Raw genomic sequence first — 14,373 nt, 5'->3', positions numbered from 1 at the left:
ACTCGTACAAGGCACGGAACTGTGATAGCAAAAATCCACAAAGATGTACGTTAATCCACAGGAGTGATACGTTAATCCACAGAAATGGTGCTTTCACTAATTCCCCAACTGAGATCGTATGGAGAAAATCTACGTAAAGAAACACTCTCAAAAGCTTATAAAAAGCAGTAAAAAGTTTAATCACAACCATAAACGTTAGCGCTTTTCCTAGAACACCACTTTCGTGCCACGAGCTTCCTCAGAACAAATTGCATTTCCTGTCATTCATTTTTAACAACCAAAATTGCCGCCAAAAATACAAGGAATTCTTTAAAGCTATAGTGTTCATTCATTCATTCTATATGCATTTTATATCTTTTAAATTAGTGAATTACCTATATAATTCAACCTCAACTATTCTATGCAAAAGACATGAATTAAAAAATATAAAATATAAAATTTATCATATTATGTGCAAATTAAGAACATTTTATATATGTCTCAAACTTCACCCTATAGTTATATAAACAATACATATACTGATCCTAAATGTCTCTAAAATATAAACATACTAAATGCATATTACTAATGCTACCTATTGTAATCTATACAACAAAATTGCTATATAAAATAGAGCAAATATAACAGGTATAAACCAAAGGTATCATAACCCTTCATTGATTTCTCAACATCAATAGTGGCTTGACAGTAATGTAATCATTTATTCCAGGCCACGTCATAGCATCAGTGTATATTTGCCACCAATATTCCCTATAGGCCAGGGTATTTTTTATGTTACCCCCTCTAGGGTTTATCTTAATTCTTTCTAAGATTGCAGACTTGAAAGAATGTTCAGTGCCTGCTGTACTGATGTGTTTATATAAGGCATTTTTCACATCTTTGGTTCTTATACTGTACATATGTGCGTAAATCCTCTTTCTAAGTTGTCTCTCCGTCCTACCTATGTAGTAAGCCGGACAGACATTACACTTAGCTATATAGACTATAAAACTAGTTTTACAATTACCCTGTATCGGTCTGATTATGGTGTGGTTGACATTTTGTAATGTAAACAACGTTTCCTCACATATAAATCTGCACTGTCCACAAGCTCCACATTTATTAGTATGTTTTTCTTTCATAGTCATTGGTGTGTGACTGTTTTCTAATAAGTATTTCAAGTTTTTCCCCATTTTATAAACAAAATGTGGTTTGGCTCCCAAAATTCTTTCTGTGTCTTCGTCCATTAATATAATTTGCCAGTTGTCCGTCAATACTTTTTTCACGTGACCTGAGAAGGGGCCATATTGTACAATGCATGCCCTCTTAAAAAGTGTATTGTTTACTTTGATACTACTTTCTTCTATTCCTAAAGTAGATACACTATCAGCATACTTTGAACCTAAAAGGGGTGTGTATTTATGTCCCCACTCTTTGAGAACATATGTACCTGTATCATGCATCATACGTTCATCATATCCCCTCTCTCTGAATAATCCTGTAATGAATTCCAACTCTACCTCAGTGTCTTCCTTATCAGATGTCATTCTTAACGCCCTGATAATTTGTCCTTTGTATATGTTATATTTAAGTTTCCTGGGGTGATTGCTGTTGTAATCTAAATAAGAATTGGAAAATGTAGTTTTCCTATTGATCCTAGATTTGAAATGTTCATCTTCTAAATAGACAAAAGTGTCCAAATATGCGACCCCCTGAGTACTATATTCATAGGTAAATTTCAGGAAGTCACTGGTGTGATTGAGGTAATCCACAAACTCAAGAAAAGACTGGGTGTCACCCTTCCACAAAATGTATATATCGTCTAAGAAACGAGAATAATAACTCATGTTCGAAAAATAGGGGCTACTAAAGATGAAGGTCTCTTCCCAATCCAATAAGACTAAATTTGCATAAATGAAACACGCCGCATTGCTACCCCTCTGGTCTGCCTGAAGATCTCTCCCTCATAGAAGATGAAATTGTATTCTAGTACTATACTGGTAAGCTCTACTAAAAGGGAAATTCTGTCCCAAGACAGCTCAGAGTATTTTCTTAAACTGTTGGTCAAGGCCACTAACCCTTGTTCCTGTGGAATACTTGAAAAGAGATCCACAACATCCACTGATGAAAATAAGATATTATGTTTCTCTGTGTTGTGGGATAATTCTTTAAAATTCCCAAGAATCCTTTGTCAAATGAGAAATTTTGGAATATATAGGTTTGAGTAACTTGTCAACAACTTCCCCAATCCGAAATGTTTTCGATTTGCTCCCTGAAATTATAGGACGAAATGGGGGGTTAATAGTATCTTTATGGGTTTTAGGAATACCTACAATAGTGGCAATAACCGGATCTCTGACATACATATAATTATACATGTCCTCATTGATTCTATTCCCAAATAGGTAATCTTCCAAAAACATATCAATCCTTCTGTATGCTAAGTTCACTTCATTCAAAGACACAACAATATAGTTAAACATCTTTTATTAAAGGAGTTGAGGTGTGACAAAAGTATCCGTATTATGAAACCGGACAAAGGGGGAGGGATGGTTATTTACGATACCATTTCTTATAGTAGTATAATACATAACATCTTGCACAATTCAGGTAACTATATTGTTGTGTCTTTGAATGAAGTGAACTTAGCATACAGAAGGATTGATATGTTTTTGGAAGATTACCTATTTGGGAATAGAATCAATGAGGACATGTATAATTATATGTATGTCAGAGATCCGGTTATTGCCACTATTGTAGGTATTCCTAAAACCCATAAAGATACTATTAACCCCCCATTTCGTCCTATAATTTCAGGGAGCAAATCAAAAACATTTCGGATTGGGGAAGTTGTTGACAAGTTACTCAAACCTATATATTCCAAAATTTCTCATTTGACAAAGGATTCTTGGGAATTTTTAAAGAATTATCCCGTCAACACAGAGAAACATAATATCTTATTTTCATCAGTGGATGTTGTGGATCTCTTTTCAAGTATTCCACAGGAACAAGGGTTAGTGGCCTTGACCAACAGTTTAAGAAAATACTCTGAGCTGTCTTGGGACAGAATTTCCCTTTTAGTAGAGCTTACCAGTATAGTACTAGAATACAATTTCATCTTCTATGAGGGAGAGATCTTCAGGCAGACCAGAGGGGTAGCAATGGGGGTGGCGTGCGCCCCCATTTATGCCAATTTAGTCTTATTGGATTGGGAAGAGACTTTCATCTTCAGTAGCCCCTATTTTTCGAACATGAGTTATTATTCTCATTTCTTAGACGATATATACATTTTGTGGAAGGGTGACACCCAGTCTTTTCTTGAGTTTGTGGATTACCTCAATCACACCAGTGACTTCCTGAAATTTACCTATGAATATAGTACTCAGGGGGTCGCATATTTGGACACTTTTGTCTATTTAGAAGATGAACATTTCAAATCTAGGATCAATAGGAAAACTACATTTTCCAATTCTTATTTAGATTACAACAGCAATCACCCCAGGAAACTTAAATATAACATATACAAAGGACAAATTATCAGGGCGTTAAGAATGACATCTGATAAGGAAGACACTGAGGTAGAGTTGGAATTCATTACAGGATTATTCAGATAGAGGGGATATGATGAACGTATGATGCATGATACAGGTACATATGTTCTCAAAGAGTGGGGACACAAATACACACCCCTTTTAGGTTCAAAGTATGCTGACAGTGTATCTACTTTAGGAACAGAAGAAAGTAGTATCAAAGTAAACAATACACTTTTTAAGAGGGCATGCATTGTACAATATGGCCCCTTCTCAGGTCACGTGAAAAAAGTATTGACGGACAACTGGCAAATTATATTAATGGACGAAGACACAGAAAGAATTTTGGGAGCCAAACCACATTTTGTTTATAAAATGGGGAAAAACTTGAAATACTTATTAGAAAACAGTCACACACCAATGACTATGAAAGAAAAACATACTAATAAATGTGGAGCTTGTGGACAGTGCAGATTTATATGTGAGGAAACGTTGTTTACATTACAAAATGTCAACCACACCATAATCAGACCGATACAGGGTAATTGTAAAACTAGTTTTATAGTCTATATAGCTAAGTGTAATGTCTGTCCGGCTTACTACATAGGTAGGACGGAGAGACAACTTAGAAAGAGGATTTACGCACATATGTACAGTATAAGAACCAAAGATGTGAAAAATGCCTTATATAAACACATCAGTACAGCAGGCACTGAACATTCTTTCAAGTTTGCAATCTTAGAAAGAATTAAGATAAACCCTAGAGGGGTAACATAAAAAATACCTGGCCTATAGGGAATATTGGTGGCAAATATACACTGATGCTATGACGTGGCCTGGAATAAATGATTACATTACTGTCAAGCCACTATTGATGTTGAGAAATCAATGAAGGGTTATGATACCTTTGGTTTATACCTGTTATATTTGTAGTTGTTATATTTGCTCTATTTTATATAGCAATTTTGTTGTATAGATTACAATAGGTAGCATTAGTAATATGCATTTAGTATGTTTATATTTTAGAGACATTTAGGATCAGTATATGTATTGTTTATATAACTATAGGGTGAAGTTTGAGACATATATAAAATGTTCTTAATTTGCACATAATATGATAAATTTTATATTTTATATTTTTTAATTCATGTCTTTTGCATAGAATAGTTGAGGTTGAATTATATAGGTAATTCACGCCTAATTTAAAAGATATAAAATGCATATAGAATGAATGAATGAACACTATAGCTTTAAAGAATTCCTTGCATTTTTGGCGCCAATTTTGGTTTTTAAAAATGAATGACAGGAAATGCAATTTGTTCTGAGGAAGATCGTGGTGTACGAGTGAAAGCGCTTAACGTTTTATGGTTGTGATTAAACTTTTTACTGCTTTTTATAAGCTTTTGAGAGTGTTTCTTTACGTAGATTTTCTCCATACGATCTCAGTTGGGGAATTAGTGAAAGCACCATTTCTGTGGATTAACGTATCACTCCTGTGGATTAACGTACATCTTTGTGGATTTTTGCTATCACAGTTCCGTGCCTTGTACGAGTGTAAGCAGTGGTTTGTTTAACCTTTTTTTTCATCTGTCCCAACAGGGGTCCCACAAGGCTCCATCCTAGGGCCCCTTCTTTTTAATATTTTCACCAATGATCTTCATACAGCTTGTAATATATCTTCCTCATCCAATATGCAGACGATTCTATGCTCATTACTACCTCAAATAACATCTCTATACTCCAATATCTCACACAACAGGTCTTGCTAGCTACTGAACACTGGTTATCTACCAATCTCCTCATCCTTAACCCAAAAAAGACCAAATTCCTACTATTCCTCCCTCAATCTTTATCCCACCATAGATCTTCCTTTGCCATTACATCCTCAAATAATACTGCTATTCAACCAGAATCCCACACTAAACTCCTAGGGGTCATCATTGATAATGAACTCAAATTTAACCTTGCACATTCTACAATGTATAAAAAAGACAAACCAAAAGCTTGGTTTACTATATCACCATATGAAATTCTTAACAACTAATTCCAAACTCACCCTTGCTCAAGCCCTCCTTCTCCACTCCCTTCTCTATGCTGCCGCTGTGCTCAGCCATATTCAAACTACTATCTTAAACAAACTCCAGCAGATTAATCATAAGATAGCTTGATTTATTACTAACTCTCCCTATAATACTCATCACTGCCTATCTCTAAACTCTCTCAAATGGCTTGAATTCCCACATTTATTGTTACTAGCCCAACTGCAAATGTTACACACTATACTCCATAAACCTATAGCATGTCCTGCTCTGTCTTCCTTCATTACTAAGTACTCTCCACCCCGTACCCCTAGGACATCAAATCAGCAACTATTACAAATATACTATCCCAAAAAAAGCAGTAGGTAAACTCCTTTACAAGTGCTCTATGGCCCAAGCTTGGAACAAACTTCCTAGAGACATTTGTAGCATTGTACACCCATCTCACTTCAAGGAGAAACTTAAACTTCATTTACCTAACTCCAAAACATGCCCCTGTCAAACCCCAAATTAACTTAACTCCTACTCCTTCATTTCTTTCCTTCTATACAGGCTCTCCTCAGCTTAGTATATGCCTACTTGCACAATGTTTGTCTAAACATATCTGTTGAATGTTTCAATGTTGTACATATTGTATATATTTAGGTACTCTACAGTATTAGAATTAGTGTACTTCCTTGACTTAAGTATTTTTTCTCTGTAATATCTCCATATGTCAGTGATTACTTATGGAATTGTAAAACTGTCCTTGCATTTATTTTTAAACTGTTTATTCTTAAATTGTATTTTTCTTCTCTGAGCTTTTCTTCTTGGGTCTCCATTGAAAATGGGCCACAAACCCAGCTGGACTATCCCGGTTAACAAATGCCAATAAATAAATAAACAGTGTGTGAAAGAGAATTGTCTTGATGCTCATTGTGATAGATGGGGCCTTGATTAGGATGAATGGCTCCTCCTAGAAGGATTTTAGTATACTGTAGAATTACTGATACTTGTTTTTTAATAGTATTTTTCCACTTAATTTGGTTTTGGTATGAATTGAAATGGAGTTAATCAGTCCATATTTGGGGTAAAAATGAGGGACATCATTAAATACATTTGGTGCAATATATGAAGAGTGTAGGGAGGAAGTATGAATAGGTGGTTGGGACAGAGTTGAAGATATGTTGAGAGCTGTTACAAAGTCATGATAAAATGTGAGATGGCTTAGTAGCAGCAGAAGAATAGAGGATAAGCTGAGGAGAAGCATGATTAATTAAAGAATCTGTATTTTACAGTTGGCAGGTGGTGAGGAAGTAGAGATCAAGAAGGAAAACAAAGTTGCAGGGTAGAAGGATATTTAGTGGTGGTGGAGTTTGAACACTTATAGAGGGGAGGTAGGAAAGAAGTATGTTCTATGAAGAAAGAGAGTTAGGTTGTCCAAGTATCTTCTCTGGAACTTAAGGAGTAGAGGGGTTTAAAATAGGAAGTGAGGGTTTATTTGTGAAAAGCAGAATATACAATGTAGAAGAGACAGGTGCTGTTAGGCAGGGGTGTATCTATGAATCAATATAGTGCAAAGCAGTGTGGGAGGGAGAAAGTTGGGAATGCTGCTAAAATGTAATTTTTTAAATTTAATTTTAAATTTATAAAAATAAATACATGCTGGTTAATAACAAGCACTACTGATGAATTATTCAACCATTTTATTTTGTCTTCTAGTACTTTCTCTTAGTTTGATGAATAAGCATATAAAACTGACAGACTGAAAGCTGGTTGCAGAAGTTAGTCAACCCCCCTTAATAGATGGTATCAAATTAACTAGCATGTATGCAGAATACACAAAGCCTTCTAACAAAGTCCAGTTGTACAGAAGCTCCACTGATTCAACAAAGGGGTTCCTTAATCCTTGGTATAAAACACATGGAACATTACAGCAATCTCAGCAATGCTTATCCAGTCACGTCATTCAATGCTGAAATTATTTTATAATTTTGTATCTATGAGCACATTATATTAGTGCTACCTGTAAAATAGGGATTCTGTTAGTGAATTTCTCAAAACAGTAATCAAAAAGCTATTTAAATGAACTACATCAATGTTAGTGGAAACCACTTACTATGTAACACAAATGAGACAACTAGTGCTTTTATTTTTAATGGAATTTATATAGTTGAAACATGTCCTCTGAGACAAATTCATGCATATCAATCATTTATTAGCTGCTCCTGGAAATTCTGATTCTTTTCTGAAGCTGATGTCTCTGCAAAACTGTTAAACATTATACAAATCTGTGATAAATATCTTATTTTGAATTAATCTGCGCTGGAGCATATTCTTGAGATGCAATAAGATTTAATGTAGCTTTATTGAAAAAATATGTCTGTGTTTACAGGTGCTATTACCAGTCTTGGCTATTTGGAGCATATGTGTCATTCTGGAGAAGAATGATGTAAGTGTAGAACTTTTACCAGAGAAAATGGAGCCTCTGTGGAGAAATTTCAGCACCTTTAAAAAACCCTGGATCAAAGTCCCATATCCAGGTAGTTATTGTTTTTTGTTTTATTTCTAGATGTAACATGCCGTTATGTACATTAAGATGTGAAGATGCAAAGATAAGTAAATAAATATGGCAGAAGAGACAACAAGATTGACACTAAGCTTTTCTCACTCTCATGTGCGCACACACCCACACCCATATACACAGAAGAGTGTTAATGAGGTTATAACATAGAAGTTTACAAAACACATACATGTTTCTTCTGGATCATAGGATCATAGGAAGTTACTAGGCTAGTGGCCCTAGCACCCTTACAAACCTAGCGAAGTTATTACCCTTATTACAATGATTAGCACCTATTGCCCCTGTCCAAGAGGGACACAGCTGGAACCCCGGGGTGATTTTACAGTCACCCATCCAACTGTCCAGATTGCAAGGGCGCCCGCAGGCAGGTGCAAGGGGGTGCACTTGCACCCCCCCTAGATTTTCTTAATGCTATCTGGCAAAATACACTTTTTTTTTCCACTTACTTTGTTTTTTCCCGTAAAGCCTGCATTGTTATTTGTTCAGAACTGTTAGTGGAGGTGGCGTGGCAGGCAGTCACATGACTTGACGAGTCTGACATGACAACGAGCCTCAAACTCCTCCTTAAATAATCATAGTTGCATTTTGATCATGGAAGACTGCAGGTGGACGGTGGAAGAGTATTCTTCCTGATGATGATTCCATCCTACTGAGCAAACCAAACCATCGTGTTTCGTGTGGTGAGTGGTGGAAGGACCGGACTGGTGGTGGTACGTGTGGTGTTGGTATTATTACAAGAAGAAGATAGATTGTGTTGTGTTTTTTTGTACAGTGACTGACTGAACACTTGGCCCCAAAATGCAAAAGTGGCATGGCACACTTAATTGAGTGTGTGAGAGTGAGTGGTGCTCTGGACTGCACCCTCGTACTCCGTGTCTGTTATTCCCAATCCCTACATTAAAAATCACACTTTTCAACCCTCAAATGTGCACCAGTTCAACATACAGGATGTCCGACCGTCCCTCCAGGCATCATCACAATGTGATGAGCTGCTATCTTGCTTTCCTCGTGTGCTTTTCTGGCTGCCCATACTAAAGCTGGCCATGAGGCCATGGCCATCTCATACCACACGGATGGTATCTCACAGTGTACCCGGGATTTTCAGACCCTAAAAGGTGGGTTTATATTTTGTAGACAATTTGGTGACTGAGTGGAGAGAAATATTGAGTAGTTGCGTCTTGTTGGGATTGTGTAATTGCTTGTCTTGTTTGAAGATGTTCTTGTTATTTGTTAATACTTGACAGACGGTTAAGTTTTCTAAGCTAGTGTATGGGTAGAATTGTTGTTTTCTGACTAATGATGGATGTACTTTTTTGCCCCATTACTGTGAGGCTGACACTCAAACATGAATCTTTTTTTTTTTCATAGAGGAGTTCTGGATGTAAAGCATATAGTACTAAGAAGTCTGAAAACTTATTTAGTGATTTCAGTTCTCAAATCATCTTAGTGGTTTGCCAGACAACTATCAATTTTATGAGGGACAGACCAAAATATGAGGTAAACATCTGAGCATTCTGCGACAATATGGACAGTTGAGAGGTCTGAAACCATGAATAATCAAGGGTAAAGGCTGTAACTGACATGATGGTTGCTAAATAAGGACAAAGCCTAAAATGGTAGGGGGGATACAGGCACAAAAATAGGGTTGCATTTTGTTTATTATGCTTATAAGCTCAAAACATTGCTAGACTATCAGGTTTTTTGTTAGCATGCATATCCTGAAAGATACAAGTCTGGTATGAAAATGTGTTTGATTATTCAGTGACATCAACCCTTAGTGGATTTCTACAAAGTAGGGTTGTTCAGGTGGGTGGAAATTAAGCACATGTGCTTTACCTGTCTTCTTGCTGTTTTGGGGGGGCAGGGTTAGAAACTGTACTGTAGTGCATATTGTTTGGGCTGTTTCAGGTGACTGACGATAGATGCAGCCTGAAGACCAATGAATGATGGCCTCACTGTGGATGGCTGGAGCATAAGTTCATTGGTTGTTACTAGACTGACAAGCACTGCTGTCCTTACAAGCCTAGCCAGACACTTCAAACTACATTGGTCCTCAGTATCACTGGGACATGTTAGTAGGGAGGTAACTAAGGATTTGTAGGAGGTGGTGTTAGTTAGGATAACACTTATTGATGGCACAGGACCAGGGGCCAGACCATGGCAAATTTATGATTTCCCATCCAATTTTCAAGGCTACCTTTGAATGGGTCCCAGATTAACTCTATTTTACATGTATGGAGAGCCTGTTCTGTGGTGCTAGGATCCTTTTGGACACACGTCTGTATCTCCAGCACATTCTATGTTTACCTCTCAAGTGAAGTTCATATCCCTGGACCTAGTATTTCCGATGCTGTTTGTTTTGCACATGTCCAACAGATCCATCACAGCTAGGTCCGAGGGAAGCCCTATAAGCCATGTAAAGATCCCCTTGATACAGGAAAAATCTGGCTATGTACAGCCCCCACTGAAATGCTGCAGAAATATCCAATGAAGAAATACAAACGTTGAGAAATAAAATAAAACAGCAAAGCTTTCGGGTTACACGCCCTTCTTCAATACTAATACAAGGTTCAATAAAACAATCCATTTAAATAAGACTCAGTAATAAAAAAAAAAAATCAACGTACTAGGTTATGCTGCTAGATGTTAAATATGGGCAGACAGGTTTATGAATTTATTTATATAAATGTTTTTCACATGTATAAAAATTGTATTTATATTTTATTGTTAGTAATTTTAATGCTTTGTAGTTGTCACATGATGTTTTTTTGGGCTGCATGTCATGTGATTATTACTGATTATTGCTATTTGGCAATGTGGGACTACCTAGTAGAGCATCATGATTGCACACATCTTCATGAGCCCTCCACACACACACACACACACACACACACACACACACACACACACACACACACACACACACACATTTTAGGTTTAAATAGAGTGCGGAACTGTGTTTTTATCATTCTGATGAAGTGTTTTACGAAAATTAAAACTTTTTATGCTAGTTCAGTTTTTGTCTCTTCTGTTGTACTGGTATACAGCAAATTTTGGTGGTTAACTGTTTTATCAAATGGCAGTCACTGTTTGTATTGTAGAATTTGAAAGCAGGGTTAGCATAGCAGCATAATTGCCTTTGGTGCAGAAAGCTGTGGGTTTTACTCCCACACCACGTTGAAGTGCTGATATTGCAGTGCCATTTTGACTGCGGATTATTTGGTGCATTTTAAGAAAGTATAGGGGTTCTATACTCCTGTGTGTCCTCCTTTGTATAAGATTCCTAGTAACTTGTTGGACTGTCAGTCATTCCCTATTGCAATATTATCAGCTTACCATTTTTAATGTAACATAGACAATTTATTCTTCAAAGACAGCAGGCACTGAATTTGTATATGAAACATTGAAATGCAAAGTTTTCTTAGTTACAGATCTCTTTAAGGTAAAATTATCTGGATGACTTTTACTTCTGAAAAGATTGTGCTTTCTAAGTAGTATTGGTGTATTATAATGATGGAAGTATGAGTGGCATTTTATGGACAACATTTTCTGAAATGGGTAGCTTTATCATTATTTCATACATTTTGTTTCATTGCTTTCTAGAAAAATGTTCATTGCTTTCTAGAAAAATGTTCAAGACTACAAATTTAAAATACCATTCTAACAAATTGTGATGTATTATGTAAGGAATATAATTTACCATGAGGGTGAATCAAATAATACATACATGTATGCATGACCCTATTAATGTGTGCAAGGAGCTTATGGTTTCAAAACAGCTCAAACATAAACTTAATCCTCCACTGTCAGATGCATTTTCTTTTAATGTGGGTTTTCATGCCATTTCAATGAGTGTGAGTTTCAAGGGCAGAGAAGTTTACTGCTCATGCTGAGTCTGTTTTCATTGTGAGATTGTATTTAGCAAATGGCTATCAGTGCTTGTGCTATTTTATTTCAATATCTGTAATAATTGTAGAAGTAAATAAGAAAATTGGTTCCCTGTGTCTTTATTTAAAATATCTATGATTCTTTCCATGCGTTTACGTACAAGACCAGTCAGACTTATGGTCTATGGTTATCCATGTCAGCAGAAGGCCAAACCTTGTGCTAAGGATTAACTACTGCAGTCCTCCATTCACTAAGCATGAAGACAATTAGTAGGCTAATGTTGAACAGTGATTTTAGAGTTCTTGATACCTCATGTTTCATGCTATCCAAGAGGTATCTCAGGATATTCTCAGGGCCTACTGAGGTAGTATTCTTTGACTTGGAGAGTGCACTGAAGACTTGCTTGCTGGTGATAGCCAGAGGATTTATGGTCGAATGGTGTCTTCTGAGGGGTATTGAGGGAAAGAAGGAGTGAAACTGGAATTAGATTTATCAGCCAGCAGGTTTGCTATATCCTCTGATTCATTTTAGGTGTTTCCATTTACAATTTATTCAGCACACTGTCATGTTACCTTTGAGGTTGTGAACAAAGCTGATGAAGGCCTTGTCATTATCTTTTGTCTTTGAGGATATTTCTGCCTCAAATCTGGCTTTGGTGGGCTTGATAAGATTTCTGAGTTGCTTATTTAGTTTGAGGGGTTTCATACCCTTCTGGGTGTGGTAGTTCCTAATACTGGCCATGGTTTTCCTCCTTTTGTTATACAAGTTGTTGATACTGGGATTCCATCAGGGTGGCTTGTTATCTGTGTTGGTTCCCTGCTTATTCCTTGTGGGTACAGCTACCTCACTGCAGCTGTTTACATGATGGTATAGGATTTCTGTAAACAATTTGCATAGTGGTAGCAGAGTTCACATTGTTTTGGGGGATGGAAATTTTAGCATGGTATAAGTTATTAATACAAGGTTTGCTTTGGAATAATTCCTAAATGTTTGAGGGTTAGATGGCATCCATTTTTGAGAAGTGTTTGGACAGGTACATACCAAAAGGTACATTATACTCACTCAGTGATTGGTCTAATGAGTGCCATGTAGAGGGGAACAATTATATGCCTGGATCTGGATGATATACCTTTAGATATAAGCTGCACAACGAAAAAGGATTTCCTTACAATAGTGAGTATGTTGGGCCCATTGAAGTCCCACCTTCATGAAAGTCTGTTGCATTCTTTCATTCATCCAGCACAAAACCTGTTTTGAGATTAGTACTGAATAGCCTTTATAGGGGGTTCAACATATCAGGTTTCAGACTAACCAGTAGGCAGTCTACTATGTTAGCCAGTCACAATAGACATTATGTTCTTGGCCTTGGGTACTAACTTCAGAAATTGTTGAGAGATTTGACGGGGTTTTAGATGCAGGTATTTTATGTGAGAATACTGGAATATTGGTGGGATGAAGTTCAATCTGAATTAGTTGGCCAGTGAATTGGATATATCGTCTTGTCCAAGTATGTGATATCATTTGTTATCAGCTCGCTGCAGTGCCAGTCATTTGAGATTTCTAGCACAGTTAAAAAAAATACTTTGTGGTTATCTTTCACCTGGGTTTATATTTTTACCTCATATCAGGCTTTGGTTGATTTAATCACAGTCCCGAGTTCATTGTCTTAGTTTAGCAAGAGTGTTTTTAGCTTTCTGAGAATTACATTTATTTTTGCATGCAATGAGTATTTTTTCTTTTATTATAATGCCCACAGGGCTTTATTTTTGAATTTGGTGTTGTTTATTTCTGATGGTGGAATATGTGTCTATGAAACTATTTAAATATGCATAGAGCTTGGCAGTAAATTATTCTGTACAGTGGAAGTTTGAAACAGGCTTATTAGAGGGACCCCATTCCCAACTAATGCCCTGTACTGAAGCCAGCATAGTCAGAAACCAGCACTACTCAGATATGTGCACATGAGATCAGTTACACTAGCTTACAAGGGGGGTGAAAATGGTGTGGTAATATTCTTTGACATTTTCCACACTCAAACCTGAGTGTCTTCATTTGTTCTTTCAGCATGCAACAGCATCGGGCTATACATAAAGTAACTGCTTTCATTTTGTGGGAGGATTGAGAGGCAGGCTGCATTCGCAGATAAGCTTTTTGTCTTTTCAAGCTGTTGCCTTCTCAGCATATTGGGTGGTATCATGTCAGCTTTGAGCATTAAATTTTGGGCAAAACTTATTTCTTCCTTGAATTTCTTTTCTTTTCTTTCCAATAATTTTGTCCAGACTATCACTGGATCATAAGACTAGAAAAAACTCCAAACAAGCGCCTAGAGCATGTGACAGTAAACAGTCCCACCGGTTCTGGCGCCTAGGGTAAT

General features: G+C 36.7%; 1 protein-coding gene across 1 annotated transcript in view; it reads left to right on the top strand.

The window, feature by feature from the left end:
• The window catches only part of SLC23A3 (solute carrier family 23 member 3), a 1,305,121-nt gene that overhangs the window by 712,160 nt on the left and 578,588 nt on the right, over positions 1 to 14,373 (top strand). Inside the window, exon 8 of the mRNA XM_044073709.1 lies at positions 7,923 to 8,070. Coding sequence (XP_043929644.1) covers positions 7,923 to 8,070 — 148 coding nt within the window. The remainder of the gene's footprint in view (positions 1 to 7,922; positions 8,071 to 14,373) is intronic.

This window comes from Protopterus annectens, chromosome 6.part0, assembly GCF_019279795.1.
Source record: "Protopterus annectens isolate FY-2018-M chromosome 6.part0, PAN1.0, whole genome shotgun sequence".
Lineage (NCBI taxonomy): Eukaryota > Metazoa > Chordata > Ceratodontiformes > Protopteridae > Protopterus > Protopterus annectens.
The sequence above is the reverse complement of the archived record's forward strand: the minus strand, read 5'-3'. Positions and strand labels throughout refer to the sequence as shown.